At 36.1% G+C, this 24,457-nt stretch overlaps 2 protein-coding genes across 4 annotated transcripts; both read right to left on the bottom strand.

The window, feature by feature from the left end:
• Nucleotides 1-3,885: 3,885 nt before the first annotated feature.
• Nucleotides 3,886-20,349, bottom strand: LOC135104201 (cytosolic non-specific dipeptidase-like). Of its 3 annotated transcripts, none has more exons than XM_064011317.1 (11): nt 20,016-20,349; nt 18,277-18,451; nt 18,046-18,165; nt 14,704-14,859; nt 13,989-14,168; nt 11,983-12,106; nt 10,382-10,506; nt 9,412-9,633; nt 7,214-7,366; nt 4,866-4,967; nt 3,886-4,451 (listed from the first exon to the last, which is right to left on the bottom strand). In XM_064011317.1, exons 1-11 carry the CDS (start codon nt 20,048-20,050, stop codon nt 4,407-4,409), a joined length of 1,437 nt encoding a protein of 478 aa, XP_063867387.1. In that variant the 5' UTR covers nt 20,051-20,349; the 3' UTR covers nt 3,886-4,406. The 3 variants fall into 3 exon arrangements, with proteins under 3 accessions (XP_063867387.1, XP_063867406.1, XP_063867396.1); XM_064011336.1 differs by lacking the exon at nt 7,214-7,366 and adding an exon at nt 7,678-7,827 and having other exon boundaries at nt 20,016-20,329; XM_064011326.1 differs by lacking the exon at nt 7,214-7,366 and adding an exon at nt 7,404-7,553 and having other exon boundaries at nt 20,016-20,329.
• A 1,394-nt stretch (nt 20,350-21,743) lies between these two features.
• LOC135104191 (U-scoloptoxin(01)-Er1a-like) lies at nt 21,744-23,855 on the bottom strand. Its single transcript, XM_064011306.1, has 3 exons — nt 23,716-23,855; nt 22,455-22,693; nt 21,744-22,122 (listed from the first exon to the last, which is right to left on the bottom strand). Exons 2-3 carry the CDS (start codon nt 22,665-22,667, stop codon nt 21,925-21,927), a joined length of 411 nt encoding a protein of 136 aa, XP_063867376.1. The 5' UTR covers nt 22,668-22,693; nt 23,716-23,855; the 3' UTR covers nt 21,744-21,924.
• Nucleotides 23,856-24,457: the final 602 nt, after the last annotated feature.

Genomic DNA, 24,457 nt, shown 5'->3' with positions numbered 1-24,457 from the left:
GGCTTATCACTCGCCTTTCATCATGAAAAGTAAGAGAAGAATATTAATATAAAAAGAATATATCAATCAAAATTTTGTTTTTTAAGTGAGATACTGTTATGCAACATACCTACAAATCAAAAGAATATTTTACATATGTACGATGGTTCTTTCTTAAGTAAGGGACATATCCCAAGTATCAGATGAAAATTTTTACATTTAAATTTTCTTCACAATTTTCAACAAAGGTCCGTACCTGCGTGTGTGTGTGTGAGATTAAAAAGTTTCCTCGAAAATTAAGATGAATAAATCATAAAAAAGCAAGAAAGGAATATTAATATAAATAGTATATATCAATAAAAAAAAAAGTGAGTTATTTTAGTGCCTTAATTTTCAGAAAATTTAAATATGGATACGTACCACTCCTAAGAAGTCAAAAGAATATATATATATATATATATATATATATATATATATATATATATATATATATATATATATATATATATATATATATATATTATATATAGAGGAGCACTGAAAAAGGGCAAAAGAAATGTACAAAAGAATTCCCACAAAGGCGCCAGTCCCCAAGAAGAGGTTAGAAAAGATCATCAAATATTGAAGGATAAGTGTCTTGAAACCTGTTGAGTGGTCGTAGTTTATATCCTTAATATATTCATCGATTTATTAATGTCATTTGTTAGTTTTGTTATCTATTTTTGCTCAGGTGTTTAATGGCTTATTTGATCATTTATCATTCTTTACATTCCTGGATTTGGTGTTCAGAATTAGCATTTAAACCCTTCTTTCGTCTTCTGCTTTAAAACTTTTTTTTCTTATCTCCAAGTGTGCGTAAGAAAATTCTCCCTCATTAAGAGTTTACTGATAAGATTGAGGTTGACCATTCCCATTCTTTGATTCCTGACGTGAGCAGGGAGGCGGCTGTAGCTGAAGGGTGCTGAAGGGTGCTGACTTGTCTGGCTTGTCTCTCCTGTGTTGCTTGCTGAATGCTGATCACACTGAAACACACACATTTCACACCCTGTGACGCTTACCTGGTGGTTTGTCAGTAACTATAATGACTCAGCGTTGTTTCGACTTAGTAACGGAGAGATCTTTTATTTTAGTTCTCTCACATTGTTCAGATCGTTGTGTTTTTGCTACAATGTAGCGGCCATGAAGTTAGATTAGTTAACGATCTATTGTGTGCAAAAGATTAATTCTTTGGACAGAATTTGTATGCGTAATCAACAAAAGAAATTTGTTGTTGAGAATTTTGTGACGGCATTCACTTACAGCTGTGTGATCATTGCAGCAAAACGATATACTGATGGCGATATATGAGTATTTTGTTAAAATTTTGCATTTATTCCTCTTATTTTTATTTCAAAACGTATGATTAGATACAACGTATTCTCCGAAAAAAAAAAAAAAAATAGGCTGATGGAATAAATACCGAACCCCACGATATGAGAAAAAAATTATATATATATATATATATATATATATATATATATATATATATATATATATATATATATATATATATATATATATATATATATATATATATATATATATATATATATATATATATATATATATATATATATATATATATATATATATATATATATATATATATACTGGTATACAAGCATCGTCTTTTTTTCACCTCACTTACCCAGACCATATCACCTTAACACCATCAAAACTTCAAATGTATTCATCACGGGAGAAGCTCATTGTTACAGATACGCAGACAAGTTGTAGGGAACATGGCGGCTTCACTCCAGCAATCCGCTGCTCAGGTAGACATTATCCCTCAGTCAGGAACATTAATCTCCGGAGCATCACCGTCCAGCAAAGGCATTATCCCTCCAGCATTGATTGCCATCTACATCAACAGTTAATAAGTGGAAATGGGGCTCACACAAAGACAACGTTACAGTGTGTGTGTGTGTGTGTGTGTGTGTGTGTGTGTTCCTAGACATAATCTGGCAGACCTCCATCCTTCAGTGACAGCTGCTAGAGATAAACATTCATGAATCATATTGGTGGAACATGTCTAGACTTAAGAGGTCTCTGTTATGAGATAGACGGCGTGGGATTGGATGTCGTAAGGCTTCTGTTATTCTAAACAACCGGTGGCCTCGCTCGTGTGGGTTTTGGATATAAACAATATTCTCTCTCTCTCTCTCTCTCTCTCTCTCTCTCTCTCTCTCTCTCTCTCTCTCTACAGAAATCACCATAAGTTTCGTATATACTCCATAACACACAGTCAATTTTTTATCACTAATTCCTCTCTCTCCCTTATAATTGCCTAAAGACTTACCCACGTACCTTTATTCCTGATGTATTCATTCCATCCCAAGGCGTCCATCACTCCCGTAACTTCCCCATGTGTAGGAGTGAACGAATTAATGAAGCTAATATGCCTCCCACACACGGAAGGCGACGGAGAGCTGTAATCATGGGAGGGTGTGTGGGCGTCGGTGTGGGTCACAAGCAGATTTAATAGGCGGCGTTGTGTGAGGTCTGTGAGGTCTTCGCTGGTCCGGGACGCAGGCAGGTGAGAGCTGGATGTAGACTACGTGATGAACAGCAGGAAGAAAATAGGACGAAGAAAGTAGTTCTCTGTGTGTGTGTGTGTGTGTGTGTGTGTGTTGCATCGATTTCATTTATCTACTGTTACTTCTATGACCGTTGCTCTTGAAAAGTTGAGAACTGCATATCTCCCCTCCTCCAGCTGCCTCACTGCATATGACTTTCTCTCTGCTTTCATCTCTATGATGTGCGTTTTAGAGACATCAGGGTTTACCAGTACATTCACTATTCTTTCACATGTAAGTCAGAATTTCTCTGCCTGTTTATGTTATCCCCTTTTCTATGATTCGAGCCGTTACAAAAGAGGAGTATCGGAACATCTCCAAAAATAATAAACAGGCTTCTATATGAAAATCTTTGTTTTAACTATTTTAGGCAAACAGCAAATTAACAGGATATTTCCCAAAAGTTTATTGTCTTTAGCTGGGCTACACACACAAAAAAAATAAATAAATAATAATAATAATAAAATAAAATAAAATGAATAATAAATAATGGTGATTATGCTGGAACAAAAGACTAACTGCTTTATATATATGCGTAGTTTATATGTGCACGAACACTTCCATTCATAAATGGTTTACTTCACACTACATGTATGGATAGTGATTTCTCCACTCAATTCCATCAACTTTCACTCTGCAGCAGTTTGGGTTTCGCAGTTCATTTTAATTGTTTCAATAAACCAGGCATATGCATATAATATCGAGTTAATTTTTATGATACCCCTTGAACTAAATGGTGACCCTAATAGTTATATGAGTCTGGCAAGTATTTGCTTCTTACTGTTCTTTATATTTCTGTTCTGATTCATTTGATATGGCCTGTCACACAAAAAAAGTTACCCACAAACCTTTGTAGGTTGTAGATCAATATAGTGTTTTCTTTTTTTTTTCTCCCTGTATCAGGCCCCCCCTTTTTTTTTTTTGCCAGATGTTGTGGTATGTTTGTTTCAGTCATTACACATCATTCAAACACTTTTCATCTCCTTAGTTTGTTTTATAGTCACCAGTGTTGTATGCAGTGTTCATGCCTGATCTTTGCCATTGTTGGTTGTGGTTTACAAACCATCTCAATATTAATGAAACTACATGTCACAAAATAATAAGTTTTGATCAAAAAGAAAGAGCAGACAGCAAAATGTGATGCTACACTTGTCACACACTATTAAACACTGATACATTCATACACATACTTAAGCAAAGGATAAGTTGCTGGAGACAAAAGAAATTATTTTGCCAGTCAAGGAAAATGTTTTATAACAAAAAGGAAGATTTATAACAAAAAGTAAGAATGTCCTTTACACTGCAAACTTTATTAGCTCAATTTTTTCCCATGAGTAGTATTTATCACAATTTTTTTCTTTATTGTTTGCTTTGAAGACAAAAAGACAACAGTAAACAATGCAAAAAACAAAAATTAAGTTTGACTTTTCACTGGCACTGATATTACAGTTTACCTAGCATCGCTCATTGTCATATGTGAGGTTTATTCATAGTTGTTTGTGTACCTGTTCATTATTACAGAAACATGGATTTCCTATTTTATCTTACAGTACTGTAGTGTGTAAACTTGGGATTCTTACTAATGAAAATTCAGCATTTTGCAAACTGTTTATAAATGTAAGGCACAACAGACCACAACCATGACAGTCTGAGCATTATGGCTGAGAACTGTAAATGAAATCATCCTGTAGCAACACCACTCCATCTTCCATGGCTTTGCTTGCTAACCCATATGGAATTAACAGAAATCAGAAAATTACTTCAGGGTACAATAGATAACATGAACATTTATTTCAGAATCCAATGAATGCATCAAGCATTGGCAACTTCATGAAGGTAGGCAGCCAGCAGTTTAGTCTGAAAGAGAAAAAATATAGAATTACTTATTTCTATTAAAATAACATAATGATACTAAATATCATATACTGGACTGTTTAAAGGTGAGAAAACTTTTCTGTCAATAGTAGAGCATATGTTAGAAAAGGAAATAGTACTGATTATAATGTGAGTTACTGTCAGCAACTTCCTCATTTGAAAGATAAGGAAGCTGAGGCAAATCCCAACGCTAGCAGCAACCAATTATAGTAACATAGTGCCTACATAAATGTAGACTGCTTTTTCCAACACTTAATTAAATAATATTGTAGAAGTACACTTGAATCACACTGTAGAAGTACACTTGAATCACATCTACTATGCTCATTTCTTCCCAGAGAGCATTTTACTTATAAATTTTGGAATAATTAAGCAGTGTATCTCTATTGCACTCACTCCTTCAATGTAATTGCGGATATTGATTTTCTCATTCTGGGAATGGGCACCATCATCACAAGCTCCCATGGGCAGCAGCATCACATTCTTGCCAGTTACCTCCTGTAAAGATTATTCAGGTTAGTCTTCTAAGTAATGCCTCCAAATCAAGGTACCTCAGGTAGTGTTGCTATTCATAATTTCATACATGTGTTGAATTGAAAACTATGGTTAATGCTGCAATATCAACATCATATTGTTTTTACTATACCTATTATTACTATAACCACCATGATTAAATGAAACATATATTGGGAGAATAAAAATATATATTGGGAGAGAGAGAGAGAGAGAGAGAGAGAGAGAGAGAGAGAGAGAGAGAGAGAGAGAGAGAGAGAGAGAGAGAGAGAGAGAGAGAGAGAGAGGAGAGAGAGAGAGAGAGAGAGAGAGAGAGAGAGAGAGAGAGAGAGAGAGAGAGAGAGAGAGAGAGAGAGAGAGAGAGAGAGAGAGAGAGAGAGAGAGAGAAATATGCTGCCTTACAAGTGATTCTATGACATTCCCTCTCAGCTCTCCATCTCATCAGATTTACGTAACACTGCCCCCACACACTTGAAATCTTTCACCTCCTTTTTTCTCTCCATCCCCATGACCACCTCATATCTTCCTGCTACTCATATATTCTAACTCCTTTCACAACCACTTCCATAGTCTTCTCATTCATTAAACAACCAAATGCTTTTTCCATACACTTTTCATACTGCTACTCACAAGAACTCAATACTCAATCTTCATTCTCATCTTTTCATGCTTCCACACTCCTCTCCTCCCCAAATCTCTTTTGACTTAAATTTTCAAAATCTTTCATTCTCATTAAACTTTCCACTTGGCTTTTACATAGTCCTTCATCTACTTTCCTTTTACAATATATTTTGAAAATATCAAGGATCACTTACATAGAAGTAATGGTTAAACATGAAAATAAATACAGTACAGTATATGGTCAACAATGATGGCACAAGAGGTTTGATTAGATGAAAAAAGAAATGCAAGAAAATATATACATACATGTACATGTAAGGGAGTAATAAGGTTTAATACAGTCTTTAGAGAGAGTTGTAAAAGAGAATTTTGAAAAAAAAAAAGGTATAAATTTTGTATTCTTATTTGTCAACATGTTTAACCAACATTCCTCTTAAAGGAAGTGTAAGTTGCCAATTCTTGATATCTCATTTTAATTCAAACTTATCACCAAAGGTATCTAATACACATGTTTACATTAAAGATAAATTTTCACTATATATGGAAAACTTTATACAAAGAATGACCACTTGATATTTCACAAAAAACTTTCAAAAATATGCTCAAGTAAGAGTAAATGAAGCAACAAAGAACATACTATACCTTCACAGCTGAAGCAATTGATGGTTGCTCAGTGTATTTACATGGAATACTCAAGTATTCATCTCAACCTTTGCAAATTAATCATTTGGCAGAAACTACTGTAAGTTAACCATGCTTTCATACAAAAAGTCTAATCTACAAAAAATATTTGCAAAATTATAATGTTATTAGAAATTAAAAGAACTGAAATTATACACATTTCAATTTACAGCAATCTTCAGTTATTATTCTATAAGATATTTGGATGCAGATTACACATCAGCACATACAATGCTTGTACTAAATGCAATCATTTTCTCCCTGAAGCAATCAACATCTATAACTTTACCAAATATGTTACTAGTGTCACAGATACAACATTTCAGTAATTTGCAGCTTTCCAAGAGGTTTTTATCACTCCTACCTTGTGATGTAAAGGATAGTCTATCATGCTGTCGTTTAATAAGCTAATAAATACCAGTTTAATAAGCTAATAAATACCAGTCATTATAACTTAAAAGTGTATGAATGATCTAACATTGCCTTTCAATGTGGAGTTCACTTTCACACAAAGTTTAGAGAATCTTAACATTTATGACTTTTCCTCAATTATTGGCACATTAAGTTCAAGAAGCAATTCATATCTAACAAACAAAAATACATTACTTAGATTTTCATCTATCCACTGCTAATACCTTTTTATTCAGTTACTAGATATCCAGACTACTTTTAAGACTGCATGTGTTCTTTCCATTAGAAACTGTTCCTTTCTTCCCCATTACCAAATCTTTGCACTTATCTAAAATTAATTGCCTTGTACCTTTAAATTTCATACAAAAAATGTTGTCATGTACATGCAACTCTAGACAGCAATACTACATCATAAACAAAGTTTTGGAAGTTTGTTTATTTCTATATATTCCAAATCATTAGGTGTTCTCATAAGAATCCTTAATGACCTTACAAATCTCAGAAGAAAACAGGCTTACCTGCAGAATTATTGTAATGGGAATAGAGCCACCTTCCCTGGTCAAGTCTGGCTCCACCCCATATACTAACTGAGTGGCTTTACGGCCTGCCAGGTAATTTTGGTGGGTGTAATCTGCTTGCCATGCGGTAGCACTACCCTCCATCTCTGTGACCTGGAACAACCACATAATAGCACACGAGCTCTTTTACCTGTAGCACCAGCGTGACCGGAATGGATCCCCCTTCACGAGTCATGTCTGGTTCTACCCCATACACCAACTTGGTGGCCCGGCGCCCAGCCTCATAGTTGGGGTGGTTTGGGTCTGACATCCAACATCGGCCACCATGGTAGAAAGCAGCCTGGGAACCACACCACATTTGTTACTAAATCTATACTGACCCTTGGTACAGGGGTTCCTCTTCCTTGTTAAATAGGATGGAGTTACCCCTGCACCTGGTCTGATTACAAGCATAATGGGCACACCTGCATTATCAGAGTGATGGGAATGGAACACCCATCACGAGTCATGTCTGCATCCATGCCAAATGTATGACGAATGGCTCTTCTTCCAGCCTGGATGTGTGGGTGGTTAGGATCTGACAACCAGTGAATACCACTGTGATGCAAAAATGCCTGTAATACACAGCATATTACATCCCTGATTAAAGCAATTTGCACACAAAAAAACTAAAATAATGTTATAATGATACATTGATACAAAGGTTAAGTGGATGCTATTGCAAAGAAAACTTGAATGAATTCCATCAAGACTGGTTTCTAAAGCACTGATCATTCACTTTATCAATGTTTATATACAATAAGGAGCTTTCTTCCATAAATTGTTACTGTATTTGACAAGACTTGTAGTCTTTTATTCAAGTGAACCCATTTTAATATCATCACAAAAACAAGTCCTGCAGTTATGAAGGGTTAATTTCAGATAACTGAGTTATTCACAAGTTAAACTGCACCATATCAATGATGGCCACTAACTAAACATAATTTAGCTCTTATTGGTCTTGAAGAATGAATAATCCCAAAAACACGAGGACAAGATCAAGAGGGCCAGCTGATGTCACGTGGGGTTAATTTTGATGACGAGAGGTGGTTTTTTCTAGTATACTTTAACCAAATACTGCTTGTTTATATAAGCATAGAAGTAATACTGAACTTGTTACTATAATAAGGACAAACTAATGTTGTGATGCCGATTTATATTACTGATACCCCAAGAAAATTATGCACTTTTTTTCTAATTTGACATTAAATATCTGTGATTCTTTACTATTAGTAGACTATAAATTCTACAAATTTAATTTATTTATGAGCGAAATTCATACTTCAACAAATAATACACTGATCACCATAAAATCAAGATTGAGCATTTCACACTTGAGTTATTACACAGGTAAAGCAGAACATGCTCTGATTATGTTTTTTTCAATTAAAGTAGGCTTCTGAAATGCATTACTTTGAATTTGTGACTGCCAATTTGTAATTGTATTATAGATGAAATGCTTCAACCTGCCCAGTGCCACCACCATATATATAAATATAGTGTTGAGTATTAGAATGCAGAGGTACTGGTGTATGAGTGGAGCAACTGTATTAGGAGCTGAGAGACAGGTGTGATGGATATTGTGGTGGTGGTATTCTGATGGGCTCAACATTTCTTCTATTTCTTTTGTAAATATGTTTAAGTATTACACTCCTGATTGTTTGGTGTATTGACCCTATAAAGTGTTGACAGTTTGTGAACTACCTCAGAGGTTGACTGGACGAAGGGGCACAACACATATCAGTCATCTGTCATCTTTCAAGGTGATGCTAGTGACGGGGTGGGGTTTGCCATTGTTATCTTGCATTTTTCACTTTATCAAGAAGGCTCACTATTTGGGGAACTAATCCCATTAGTAGAGTTACAGGATGAGGTAGACTCTAGGGTATGGTGTAATAGTTCCTGGGGTCATGACAGCACGCATAAATTTTTCCTCCAACAAAAAAAATTTTAAAAATGTGAGTAAGTTTGTTGGATTCTTTTAACTATAGTGTCTAACATGCTTTGAAATGAACAAGATTCCAGAATGAATTTTCTCTCAGATGCCAATCCACATATTTTTATAAGAAGCAAACTTAGAATGCTAATCCACATATTTTCATAATAAGTAAACTTAAAGATAATATTACATTTGATAAAACTGAAAGAATTAGTCTTACCTTCATCTTGTTTGGACTGCCTCGTTTCTCCCACTGCTTGTTCAGGTAGTCAATGGTTACTTTGCTGACTGCTTCAGGAGTTTGGTTTGGTACAATGCGAATGCTGAATTTGCCAATGACCTTCCTAGGAATGACAGTCTTAGCTCCAGGCTCACTGAAGGCACCTTCAATGCCATGAAGGGAGAGGGACGGGTTCCTCCACCGTGCCATCAAGGTCTTCATCTTTTTGTATTCAGAAAATTTTAATCTTAATTACAAAATGTTCATCAAAAATATATAATCTTAAATAACAACTTTAACAATATTATAAAAAATCAGAGAACTTGCATGTACACTGCTGATAATACCAAAATACAAAAAATCTAATAAGATCATAAAAGTGGAGCTGTAATTGAAAACCATAATTGGAATTCAAAGCAGTAAAATGCCACATAATTAAATTTTAGAAAGTACAAAAAAGTCAGACTAGGAATACTAACTAGGCAGCAACAATTCACAAGTACCTAAAAAGGAGAAAGCTTCAGGAATAATGAAATGAAAGACTTTCGCCAGGAGGACAAATGAATGAAAAGTATGGAATATGCAAATAAGGAAGTAGCCTTTCATTACTGTAGATTAATCAAGTGGGTGACAGAATTTGAAAATTCTTAATTAAGAACATATGAATGCGGCACTTTGGGAAGGTCAAGATCATCACATAAATATAAGTGCTAAAGTTTGCAATACTTCACTGTAATTAAACTCAGTAATGTCATGGAATTAGCCTACATTTAAAAAATACATGAATCAATTTATGAACTTAACATCCATATGCAGGACATATAATTAATTTGTGAATTGAGAAGATTCCTGATTCCAGGATTTTATTCCTATATCATTACTACTGCCACAAATATTTCCTAAATTTTATGAACTTTGAAATTCTTTGATGAAATTCTGGTGATGTGTGTTTTGAGAAGACACCACTAACCTTATCTTGGTGATGGATAAGACGATCATGACCCAAGTCCTTACAATAGTCCTCCACATCAAAGTCAATGTCAGCATATAGTTTTTCTTCCTCTGATGTCAATGGTGCAACATCATCCATCAAACCTAATACGAAATAAATTTTCAAAAATAACTAGTGAGGATTTAAAATGCAAGATACAGCTTTAAAACTGATGATAAACGAACAAAAGAATGAGTGCAAAGATATGCAATTAGTAGGTGAGGGTCAGCATTTCAAAGGTTTTATCCACACCTGACCATATATACATAAATGTCTCACTAAAAGTACTTTTTGTAAAAGATTTCTCTAAACAGTGATATATAAAACACAGTAAAATTAGATTCAACTTTTAGCATTGGCTTTTAAGAAATCTGTAATCCTTAACAGTTTTTTTTAGAAAACTATGTACCATCCCAGCGAAAGAAACATTTTTCAAACAGGGATTTTTATGGTGCTTTTTGTACTCATGTGTAAGAAACACATAGCAGTTATCACATGTGCAGTTGCCACATAATGCAGATGAATGCAATTTCAAGGGAGATCTTATTCATCTTTCACCAATTTCATGATTACATGATTTTATTTTAGGTTTGGTACTTTTAGAGTTCCTATGTAGCAAGAAAATGTATCTGATGTGAGTGAGCAAACAATTTTGTAAGAACAGAGAGTAGAGATTCTTATGCTAGTCTTTCTTAGTAATCATGGAAAGCCTCCTCATCACTTCTGTCTGCTGACAGCCTATGAAAGGCATAAAATTAAAAAGTTTTATGTACTACTTTTTGCAATCTCAGAATCTCTCTCAATGTTAAAAGTCTGTATGTATACTGGCCTTTGTCTTTCCAGAAGTGATGGTTGGTATCCTTTACCACACTATATACCATTTTTGTATTATTTACCTTTGTTGTATATGCTACTCAACGGTGACGTCACTTGATAATGCCTAAAATACTGTTATAAAAACAGTAAGTGCCTCAGTACCAACAGCTGGTTTATATAATTTACTTTTACTTTCACACTAGTTGTTTATATTATGTAGTTTCATTATCACCTGAAAGAAGCCAACCTACCATTACTCTGCTAGTGTGCTCCAGAATATCTCTTCAGGTAACTTTCAAATATAAATATGATTGTTCCATAGTGTGCTTAGGAATAAAATGAAGAATAACAAATTAGACAAAAGAATATTTTGTCTGCAAGTGATGAAAATAGAACATTATAGCAGGGAAACAGAGGTGTGGTATATGTAAAATGGGAAAACTGAACATTAAGGAAGAAAACAGATGTTCAGTAGGTAAATGTATAGTGGGAAAACCAAGCATTAAGAAAGGAAACAGAAGTGTGGTATATAAATGAAAATTTTATTAAGGCCAGGGCATTGTGGGACACTTCTCCAATGGCCATTCATTGTCCTTTTGGTGAACAGACTTCATAAATGAAGACATAACAAAAAAAAATCTAAGCATTATTTGATTTAAATGTTGATGACCATTAAATATCACTAAACAACAGCAACACAAATGTACAGCAGATCAATTAATATGGTTTCTGTGAATCTGTCCACAAAGAATAATTTTTCTTACCTGGAATAAGAATGTTGCCTTTGTTATCAAGGAGTGTATTCATGAGGTAAATGAGATCAGCCATGCCCTCATGAATGGTGCCTCCAAACACTCCTGAGTGTAGGTCCTTGTGACAACACTCAACCTGCCAACAGAGAAACAAGCTTTAAAAACAATTTTGATGAACCTTCACTGAATTCAATATTGTGGATGCCGTTAACCACCCAAACATATATTCCCAATCCTAGACTGGAGAAAAGAAAAATCACATAGTATAAGCCTCAAGCTTTCACTGTTCATCATACTACAAGCCTCAAGCTTTCACTGTTCATCATACTACATGTGCTAATCCTTCCCATTTATCCCTCCCCTCTTCTGATTGTATACTGTGACATGTCAAATATCTCTTCCTTCATGTCCCTCATCCATTTTTCTCCATCTTCTTTCATAATACCACATCACATATAATTATCTCTTCTGCCCACTATACTAACAAACTTTGTCTTCCTTCTGCCAACTACACTAGCCACCTCGTTCCTTAACTGTCCAAACTTAAAATGCTATACAAGGTGTAACAAATTTCCATGGATATTGTTAGAGGTGAAAGTACTGGCTATTCTAGGTAAAAAGTGTTCTATGCGCATGTACATTATGAGACTTTGTTTAGCCATGTTGAAAGATTAAAGTATGGGTGGGTGACAGACAACAATGACCAGGCCAGGTGGGTATCCAAGGCAGGACATAGTAATGTGGATGCCCACTGGTGAAACTGTGAATTATTTAATTGTGATTTCTACAAGTTCTGGAACTTTAGGGTATCCCATAACAAGACTAGAGGTATTAATGGACAGGTGATTTACCAATAAGCATTACGTAAAGATAATGTGGCTGTAATTAACAAATAAAATAATATGCTATGTGGTATCACGCCTGCCTGGGCAGAGAGGGGGAAGGAGTGAAAGGCTAGAATTTAATCAGCTGATTACTTTTCTGCCACTTGGAGTTCCAAGACAGTGACAGTGCATATGTTTAGATTGCACAATTTTGGGGGGAAAAAACTGCTGGTGTTTCTTTGCTCTGGTTAACTGCCTGGTCCAGTCATTGTATCTGTCATCCATCAACACTTGAATTTGTCAACATCACTAAACAATGCCTCAAAATGCATATGTGCATAGAACATTTTCAATTTGATCTTTACTTTCACCTCAAGCAATATCTGCAGAAACATGTGTTTCATATATTGTCTCCTCCATACTTTTTACCACCTCTCTGATAGCATACTCCAATAACTCATCCACCATGTTCATATATCTTATTTGTGTATAGTATGTGTGTGTGTGTGTGTGTTCTTATAGTTGTAATATGCAGGGCATGACCTACACTCCTGTATCCCTGTCTCTATATGTATATTTATCCAGTCTTTGATGATGTGGTGGCAGATGTGGAGCACTTAACCCCCTATTACATGTATCCGGTTTCCTATGGCGCCGTCGGTCGCGACGCTAGCATATGCTCAAACCGGAGCGTGTGATAGCAAATCGGCCGTATGAACACTCACCCACGGCCGGCCGGATGAACTTTCGCCAGTACTAAAGTTGGCCGTATGGCTCACAGTATGGTATGACATCAGTCTGAAAAGAGTTCCAAATATGTGTCGTGATCCATTCGCATGTAGTTAAACCAGTCATCTTTTTCTAGTGCTAGTTCCTTCATTAAGTTAACATGAGAGTATTTTAGTCATTTACGCAGCCATTGTTTGGACCAAATCTTCCTTTTTCTTGTTTTCATCTTCAAGTAGCACGCTACAGCAATAGGAACGAGATTGTCGTCGAGAGAAGACATGTCACTCCTCCACCACAAACAGTGCCACGCTGACCCACTTGCCTCCGGCCGTTCAAATATGTGTAATAGCTATAGCTGTAGGCCAGAATTTTCCTACGGCGCCGTAGCCCAGGTTGGCCATAGGAAACCGGATACGTGTAAGAGGGGCCTTAAGTTTTAATCTTTAGAATTCACACTCCACAAACCTCAATGCAGAAGTAGCAAATTCCACGCAGACCATACGTGATGCATGGCTTATTCTTGCCCAGCCAGTAGTTGTCTGAGATGCAAACAAAGTCAGTGCCAGCCAAAAACTTGTCCTTCTGGGCCTTGAGCAACTCTTCTAGCCCCTCTGATCCTGATTCTTCCATGCCTTCAAATACAAACTGTAAAATAATAACAAGGAGGAAAGTAAAGTTAAAAGGGTTTTCTTCATAAAATCTCAAAATGCTTTGATTACAATTTAGAATATAAAAGTAGAATGTCTCAATTCTTTGTTTGATTGTTTTCTGATACTTGAAATATTTTTTAATGGTGATACAAAATTCATAGATCAGTCTTGCTTCCACAATTCTACTTGCTTGTGCTGAGTAGTTTCCTTAAAGAAGCATGCCATTATAGGGTAAATGAGTTATCTAACACAGGAAGAATGGATCAAAATGAAGCTCCTTCCTTTGAAATCTGGGGTTGTCTTACATAACCAGCTGTCTTATGAGTCATAATTTTGGTAGTTAGTCAAAGATTCACAAAATTTCATGCTTGACAAAGTAACTATATTTTCTAAAACACACTTGCAAAGTGACTCTACACTGGGAGTCACAATAATATTACCTTAGATAATGAGATCCAAAACCTTAAAAAATACTGTTGAATAAATTACCTGCCTGCAATGAATATTTACCTGCAGTCATCTAGACTAACCTTAACATTGACAGGAACATCCAGGCCATTCTTCTGGAAAGCTTCTATGGCATGTATCCAACCAATGACAGGTCCCTTATCATCAGTTGAACCTCTGCCATACAGCTTGTCATCCTTCTCAATCAGAACAAAGGGCTCAGTGTCCCACCCATCTTCCTGAAAAAATATACAATAAATTAGTAAATAAGTCAATACAAAATATAAATAAATAGATGAATAAATAAGTAACAAATAAGTGAATAAATCAAATAAAAGTAAAAAGCTTGTGTTGCAGTAATACTTTAGTGTCACAGCTGGACTCCCTTATGACATTAAGCAGTAATACTATCTTTTTCATATTTAGGCTTATTTTTACATGTGAAGGAGACTGGCCAGAGAAAATAAATGGAAGGAAAAAAAGAACCTAGCTTAACTGCTGCACCCAAAAAGAAGAGTGATTAGCAGAGATTTATATGAATAGGCAATTTAGTCCAAGAAACATTCCTCTCTTGAAGCATTTGTCAGTGGCAGAAATTCTCTTCATGCCAGGGATCTGATGGACCTAAAGGAGTCATATAGCTTCTGTAAACCTTCCCTACTATAGTTACTGATGCACCATACATCATTCTTCACTATACTATCTCTCAATTGTTAGATTAATTTTACATGTTTTATGCAGATAGATTCAGTAAAACAGTAACCAAAAACCCTTTGGTTCAAAGTGCAAATCACTTAGCCTCCCAAGTGAGTAATGATCCATATGACAAAGTATGGAAAAGTCTTTGCTTCAAAGTGCAAATCACTTAGCCTCCCAAGTGACTAATGATCCATATGACAAAGTATGGAAAAGTCTTAAGTTGTACATATGAAAACTATATTGTTTGAAATCAAAACTGTGTGGAGATATACTTTTTAAAATGAATTTTTTGCAGTGAAGACACACTGCCATGCTTATATTTTTTTGTACTAAAATATCTTTATGTTTTCTCAGTACCTAAACATCTAACCTAATTTAATAATCTATGTGACATGCCAATGAGATGAAATCCTGGTGGTGGTGAGGCTTTACATATTGTGAAAGGCAATACTGAGTCTCTATCCTAAAAATCCTAATATATTAACTTTCCCCAATAATCTTCAAGCCGGCTGAATGTTCCAAAAAATGCTGAAGTATGCATGTGCAGGTACTGATTGTATCCTCATAGAATATAGGTCATAGTATTGATATTAAAAGCAGGAAAGAATAACATATGCCCCAAGATGGAGATCATACACACAGACTGTCATATCTTTAGCAAATTGAATAAAAGGTTTGGCATGCTTTTGTGTAGGAAAATAGTAGTGTGAGTATTAAGAGATAAAAAGGCTAAGGTACAATTTGTGAACCATCTCTCAACCCTGGATAGCACAAGAATACAATAAGTTGAACCAAAGTTTACATGTTTTAGGATAAAAGAAATTGTGTTGAATGCATATCTCCATGCCAGAGATAATCATCTCCATTATCTGCTCTGAACAAAGAGATGAATATCTGATACAGTAATAGTCTTTCACAGAGAAATCAGAATAATAGTAACATCCCAAGTCATCCCACTTGACAATGGAAAAATGGCAGAAGTGTGTCTGCTTTGCTAGGTCCTGAGTGAGAGAGCAGGTTACAGAGATAATATTGTGATCAGAGGGATCAAACAAAAGAACAGTTTGACAGAATAACCTGAAGGATTAGAAACTAGGAAAAATCAAGAATGCTGAGGGTATCTCCAAGGCAGTTGGAGTGCAGGTATGGTGCTATAGCTTGAAAGCTTGTTCAGTGAAAGGCAGTGATAGCCAAAATTCAAAGTGAGTTTAAATTTTTTAAGGAAACCATAGGTTAGGATCTGCCCATCATATGGTCAAAGAATCTTACATACCTAATTAGAAGAGTTGGGTGAAATATAAAGCAAAGATAAATAACAGTGATATTCAAGTTTCAACCATGGTATGAAAAATTCTTTAGATTCAAGACATGGTCACAGCTGCATCACATCAATGCTTATATAAACAGTAAAACCAGCTTTTATTTGAAAAGTAAGAGAAAGTAAGAGGGAACTGATGCCACTTGCACTAAGGCACCTGGGTTTCAGAGAGAAATGTATGAAGGCTGGAGGTACATTAAATTACAGCTAACCAGACTATGTGCTATAATCTACTTAAATGTATAGATTAACATTCAGATACTATAGAATCATATTATATAAGTCAGTATTTAATTAGTATTTAATCTACTAATTTTCACAGAGGCCCTATCTTATCAGATGAAGCACCATCAATGCTTATCTCTATGAACTCAAGTGACACATCAAGGTTGTCTTCCTAGATTAGATAAACTATGTATACTGACCATCAGAAATCATATACTGTATATGAACAGAAGTTTAAACTGAAGGGCCTTCTTTTGTTCACAGATAGTATGAATATCTTCAGTCTTAACTCAGGTGATGTTAATGGTGATCATCACACGAGGTAGAGAGAGAAAGAGATACAGAAGAATTCTCATCAGCTAAGCGTTATTACATAGTATGTGGGAGACCTACTGACCCATGTCTTATCATGCCTTAACTGATAAAAATAAAGTATCAATGAACTTTACATTCAATAATTCAATGAACTTTACATCCACCTTCAACTTGCACCTATTGAATGTATTACAAAATATGCAAATAACAAAGATCCTGATAGGATAAACATCATACTAATGCATAACTCACTTATACTGTGACTCTTATCTTGAGAAGATCAATGTCAAGTGTCAGTACAAACATCATCATACTTATGTAGTGGTACAAGTTAGGCAATATCTGTTACATACAAGTGGACAACATGAAAATACTAGGAGCAAGAAATGTAAGTAATATACCAATAAAAACAAATCTACTACAAGTTTGTCACATTTAAGGAATGTCAGAGGAAAAAAGGTATCAAACAAATAAACTTTGGGATATACAATATGATAGTGTGTACTATACTCCATAAAAAAAAAAAAAAAAAGCTCCATTTATCTTGTCCAGTGTAGTTTTGGCTATTAAGGCTGCATGACACTGACACCAGCGATGTGTTACCTTCCCACTCACTTTACCTCCTTCAGAAAATGTTTATATTTCTCCCCCCATACTGATACTAGTGACAGGATTTAAAGCTGCTTCAGAAAAGATGCAGCAATATTAACATCTTAATGGTGACAAGAGGTGATGTTTGGCACTATGCATTCTTTATACTTTGGATACACAGTAAGATTTCTAAGAAGTTAGCAGCTTTTGGCAACAACCATTCACAACTAAATATAACATGGAGCAGTTTCCAATTGACATACAATAATGTGTTTACCTTCAAGGCTGGCTGAACATCAAGATGGCCATACACACACACAGTTTTCTTCTTTGGGTCAGTTCCCAACTGGCCAAGTAATACAGGAGGCAAAGGGATTTTCTTGCCATCTGGACATGTCTAAAAGAAAGAAAGAAAAAAAAAAATTTTAAACATGACAAAAATCATGATAGGGATTTTGACATGCTTCCACAAGTCTGCAATATTCTTTGAGAGCACTTGCTTACGTACCTGCATGCCAATGTCATGAAGAGCACAAGTTGCACCAAGAGCCTCTAACTTTGCTTTTGCCCATTCCATTTGACGGACTATCTCTCCACGCTTCTCTGGCCAAGCAGACACTGACTTTATAGCAACAGCCTCACGCAGTACATCAATAAATCGTGCTTTGTTGTTGTCAACATACCTGTAAGATGAAAGGAGGGACGGTCAATCATCAATTCAAAATTTTGAACTATCTAAATCTTTAATATATACTCCAAAATTCTAAATACTATCAAGTTCACAGGTTCTCTGTGCTTAGGTCTTCCTTTGTGTCACTATCAAAACAAAGTAGGCCATAGAAAAAAATTGACTGCATGGAGTTTCTTGTGTTCATTCCTGTTTTGTAAACTTCAGCTGGCATTTAAACTAGGCTCTGACTTATGAATTCCTGCATGTCATATAGCATTATCACCTGCAGCCAGTATACACACAACAATTCCTATCTTTTACATGGTTCACAACTCAATATGTTGTATGTTCTGGAGGCCTAGCTCTAAACAAATGGACAAACAAAATTTAAATAATAATATGTAATTATATCTACATTATCTTAGAAGTTACTATATCATCACTAATACAAGAAGTCTGGCTCCCAAATTCCTAAATCCAATGCAATATGGAGTCTTATTAGAAGTCAGAATAAACAATACATTGTCTATACACACTCCACAAGTATGAGGTAAACCAACAGTGGTGTCCTGGGAGGGATCTTGCTTCCAGTTAGGAAATTGTAAAGTCAGGTAAATCAAGTTTAATACCAATAAAATAGGAGACATGTATCTTTGGGACAGTGATGTATGGTGTTCCTGAAAATGAAACTCCAAACTAGGAAGTTATAATGTTTAGTTAGATTTAGTTTTTAAATGTCCTTCACTGCTACATGGCCAAAATTCAAGCATGGTAGTGCTGGTGGGGCCCAGGGAAGTAAAATGAGGCACTACCAACAGTTTTTGACAAACATCAATCTCAGCAAATCAAAATATATAAATGAACTGTATATATGGCCACAGATTCCATTTCTGATTTAAGTATCAAATAATCCTTTAGTGTTGGCCACATAGTGGTGGAAGGCTTTTCTAATCTACAATGAACTGTAAATTATTATCCTCTAATCCTAACCAAAGTCACACTCACTGCTGAGCTAAGGCAGCCCAAGCAAACAATCTTCAAAATTCATTTGACATATTGACTCCAGTCAGGGAAATATAAAATTCTCAATTATATAAAGAAGCATGGTGAAGTAAAATAATATCTGTAATTTTACCAAAATGTGAACCAAAAAGTAGGAAACTGTTATGAGCAACATAAAGGAGAACATGTACCAGAGCAACAAGTTGAGCTTAAGATAAAAAGTAAACCTGCGCATCAAGAGTTACAAATGAAAAGGTACACATAAGTACAGATAATTTCACAACACAGCATGGCGATTGATGCTATGATCAGGAGCTTGGACTGTCTTGGGCCCCCATTGTATTTTGCCATATACTACTTACCTAACGAGCAATCCTGCATTACTATTATACTCCAACTACAGTGAGGATTACATTACTGTCTGAGCATTCCGCACATGATGCACACAACACAGTAATATTAAGTTCAATTAGCTCGCCCGTAAACCTAACTGGCCGACTGTCACCAGCCCATCAATTACTCATGTACTGCTCACCAATTAGAGCTAGTATATGGTCATAAGATGAGTTACTTACTTGAACACTTTGACAAGATTTTCTGGAGGAGCCATGGTTGCTGTGCCAAAGAGAAACAAGAGAGGCAGTGGTGGGCGTCGCTGGCGGGCCGGCCGGTGCGGTGGTACTGACAATCAGCTGAGTCAGGGGCGAGACACAACTGGCCGCATGAGCTATCTTACCTCTATCTCAGTGACTGGTGTGTGGCATAATTGGAGGACGCTTATGAGTGTGCATGTGCTATCAGAACAGGACAATATGCTTGGTGACAAGCGATTTCGTCAATGTATTGATATGCTAGTCACAACCAAGGCCTCCATAGTCTGTCCATATGTTCAGTACAAGGGGTAAGATCACCTTTATTTACACTCTCTGCCAGGTGATGACGTAAAACAGCTGTCAGGTCGGAGTGTGTGAATGTTGTGTAATATGTGGCAATGTAATGTTGTGATATTTTTTTTTCTTTCTTGTCAGAGCAAGGGATTATACTTGGTGACATGCATTTTGTTAATGGATTGGTATGCCACAACCTATATGGAAGATCACTTTCATCCACACCACCACCAGATTGGAGACAGCGTGTAACAACTGTCAGATGTTGGACGTTGTGTGACGTGTGATAGGTGAAACAGACGCAAGGTGTTTTGGATATTGTGTAACATGTGATAACTGAAACAGACGCAGTAAGTGACCCCACAACCTCATCTTTCTGGAGCTTTCCGGAGGTACCTTATTATATTGTGTTATTGTTTGATGGGGTCTGGCTGGCACTCTTAAGTTGGAAATGGATCAATGCTAATCCGGCAGACATTTTACAGATTCAAAAAAAAAAAAAAAAAAAAAAAAACTGTAGGATTATTTTTCTTGAATTCTATTTGTTATTCAAATTTGTGAGGTCGACAGAATTTTTGTAATATAAATTTTCCTTTTTTTTTCACGTCTGTTCCTTAAAAAAACAGAAAAATCTACATAAAAATCTTATAAAATGTAAAAGTTCTTGATTAAATACGAAAAAAAAAATTGCGGGATAAGTCCCCTTTTTTAATACGCTGTGACAGTGTGTACAATTAATCTAATCCAATATATATATATATATATATATATATATATATATATATATATATATATATATATATATATATATATATATATATATATATATATATATATATATATATATATATATATATATATATATATATATATATATATATATTCCTGTTTTACGTCCGGTTTCCCTAGGCTTAGTCTATAAGGGATAGAACGGTGCCTCCTAACGAAGAATTTGATTTGACATTTAAGGTGTCAGAAACAACACTTTATTGATTCTATTCATACTAACTTCTTTATCACTTTATTATTATTATTATTATTATTATTATTATTATTATTATTATTATTATTATTATTATTTTTATTATTATTATTATTATTATTATTATTATTCCTATTCAGTGTGTTAATGTCAAAAGATTGATTACCGCTTGCGTTTTTTTTTTTTTTTTTAAGTAGACAATTAACTAAATACGGGGATGTACTCATGTACATGGAATGTTAGCCTTACACTTTCTAGAGAACATCAGCAGCTGGTTTATTTCGCGGTCTGAATGCACCGCACTGAAGAGATATCCTACGAGACAAAGAACAGAATTAGGTAAAACAGATGACCCAGCTGGCAGATGATAAGTTGGCTCTAAAAATTTTTCTTGATTTTACGTTTGGGAATAAAAGCAGTAAGAGAAATGTAATATTCTGTATAACATTTTTATTGTTGTGTCAATTTTGTTTTACCGTAGTTCTTCACTTGCGCATGAGCCCCTTCAATTTACTGAACTCATAGGCAAGGCCGCATATATTATAGATGTGAAATTAAATCCCTTTACCATGATGTCACCCTTCCGCTTGTGTGATGTCAGAGGGACGCTATCCACTACTGTAAGCTTACAGGCTGTTCGCTGAACTCTTGGTTTTCCTCTGGGATGATGCCGAAGTTTGCGTTGGACACTTCATAGTGGGCGGCCGCCTCAGAGCACGGCAGACTCTCGCTTGGGTGGGCACAGGTAAGAGAGTCCTGGCTGAACACGGCGTTCTGACCGCACATGAAAGTGAAGTGCGCCACTTCTTCCAGCTGGGGGCAGACAGACAGTGGTATGACATGACAAGTTACAAAGATGTGGGGATGTAGAAGTAAAGAGACTTCAGTCGCAAGGGTTGTAGGTTCTAATTTATAGTTGGATTGATTTTGTAGATAATCACTATTATCTTTTGATTGTTATTGTGTATGGCAATGGAATTCGTTAGCATTCTGTTAATGACAATAGTGTGTCCACCTGGCTATATTACAGCGTCTTGGATCAAATGCATGAATGTGTTTCGAGACCAATCAGCCATTGTGGCGATAATTATTGCAAAGGAAGAAAGTAAACATTGTCAAGGACGCCTGGTTGAGTGAAAGTTTACCTGGCCCTCCTCGCTGTACACAGGGAGGCACACGTGGAAGGCGCGGCACCCGTTATCGATGTCGGCGTAGTAACCAAAGGCTCGGTTGTTGCAATCAAAAGGAGACGACAGGACACCGAATCCTCCCGGTAAGCGGCCTGCCATCCTACCAGAGGCCCCTGCTGCCATAGCTGCTACAACCACCACCAGCCGGAGCACTGATGAAGCTTCCATTTCGACGGTGAGGGCTGTATTTATCTCTGAAATGTCAGTTAGACAGAATGGATATTGGTCCAAATGACAGTTTTAAGTTTTAAGAAGATAGACAACCAGGGATTTTAGAAAAAGGATATCACTACAACCAGGCCACGAACCACCTCAGGCTGTGTCAATGACGACAACCGGAAGATCCAAAAGGGACTGCAGAAGAAATGCAACCGCATATTCACAAAAAAGGTGCACCTTAGATGAGCCTCAGTCGTATGGAAGACAGGGGGTATGTCCTCCCCTAGTATCATGGAGCGAACGGAACAGGCTGTCATTTTATCATTTTTACAGCATTATAACTTTCATTTAAACCAGTTTAAAAATGTATTAAATGTGCAGAATGTAAATTCTGATTGCTCTAAGGAATACAAGAACTTCCATTTTAAAAGCATATTATTTTGCATAACTCGAGTGCTTCCGTTTTTTTTTTTTTTTTCCTCTTCTATTTTACGGGTGTGGAAAAGGGCTGTGCGGTCCGTTCTTTTTCAGGAGTTTTTAGAACTGCTTCTCCTATTTACTACTTAGAACAAAAGAACAACCTTGTCTAAACAGTTTGGTAGAATAAAATTTTCTCATGGAATGGTTTTCTGCTAAACTTTTGATAAAAAGGATTGAAAAATAATCTAATTTCTTGAGCGTTTTATAATGAAATATTGTGGTCGCGTTGTGCATGAATTTACCGCCAGATTCCAAAAAGCTCCTGCGGCAGCCTTGCCTGCGGACCTTCCATACATTGTTCACAAGATTATATGTTGCTAATGTTCCCTTCCACTTGTCTTTCCACGTCTGAAGACGAAACGAGGAGCTTGGCTGGCACCTTACATTGGTGCTTCCTCCGCCGTGGTAGCGGCGTGAGCAGCTGGACATTAATCAAGGTTTGGGGAATCCACTTCAGCATATCCAGCTTTCTTAACTGTAATGTTCTCTTCGTATGTATTCCATTATATAATCAATCATGACCTACAGTAGTTAGCAGATACTGTGAGAATGAACAGTGTCAGATATGTCTCCTTACCTGGGTCGCTGGAGTGAGTGTCTTCTGGATGCAGTGGGCACAAGAGAGAGAGAAAGAGACGTGGTGAGGTGTCTCTTCAGTGGTCGGGTGTTGGGACTTGACTGGGATCGAGGGAGGCTGCGAGGCAGACGGACACGATTGTCGACTGGGCGGGCAGGTCACTCGCGGCGAGGTGAGGCAGGATGAAATTTTTTGTCTGTGAAGTCACGAGTCTTCGTGGCCTTGATGGCAGACTGGCCCTTATGGCGAGTATGGGAAGAGCTGACCTCTCTCACGCTGTACTCTTAACGAAAGGAGACAGACGATGGTTTGCATCCTGTCAATGGAGCATACAAATCACACAGCAGTAATGAATGTTTGTAGTACGTGTGTGTGTGTAATATATATATATATATATATATATATATATATATATATATATATATATATATATATATATATATATATATATATATATATATATATATATATATATATATTGTATAATTTGCATATTTGTTACCTTAGGAGCGAAGGTCAGCGTGAGACGTGTTTGGCGTTCTCGTTGGCGTGAGAGGCAGTCACGTTGGCCTGGGATGAGGCACAAGTGGCAGAAAGCTTGTCACGAGAACGGAAAACCGTATGCTATTTCTACTCCCCCCTTCTTTTTTTTTTTTTTACCTCTCTCTCTCTCTCTCTCTCTCTCTCTCTCTCTCTCTCTCTCTCTCTCTCTCTCTCTCTCTCTCTCTCTCTCTCTCTCTCA

This window comes from Scylla paramamosain, chromosome 1 (genome assembly GCF_035594125.1).
Source record: "Scylla paramamosain isolate STU-SP2022 chromosome 1, ASM3559412v1, whole genome shotgun sequence".
NCBI classification, from domain to species: Eukaryota; Metazoa; Arthropoda; class Malacostraca; order Decapoda; family Portunidae; genus Scylla; species Scylla paramamosain.
The sequence above is the reverse complement of the archived record's forward strand: the minus strand, read 5'-3'. Positions and strand labels throughout refer to the sequence as shown.

Excerpts from the sequence above, each read along its gene's own strand:
- LOC135104201 (XM_064011317.1), bottom strand. The coding sequence starts at position 20,050 with ATGGCTCCTCCAGAAAATCTTGTCAAAGTGTTCAA. Across the intron at positions 18,166-18,276 it reads TTCATGACATTGGCATGCAG|ACATGTCCAGATGGCAAGAA; the intron begins GTACGTAAGCAA and ends TCTTTCTTTTAG. Across the intron at positions 4,452-4,865 it reads TCCGCAATTACATTGAAGGA|ACTAAACTGCTGGCTGCCTA; the intron begins GTGAGTGCAATA and ends TTTCTCTTTCAG.
- LOC135104191 (XM_064011306.1), bottom strand. The coding sequence starts at position 22,667 with ATGGAAGCTTCATCAGTGCTCCGGCTGGTGGTGGTTGTAGCAGCTATG. Across the intron at positions 22,123-22,454 it reads TGTACAGCGAGGAGGGCCAG|CTGGAAGAAGTGGCGCACTT; the intron begins GTAAACTTTCAC and ends GTCTGCCCCCAG.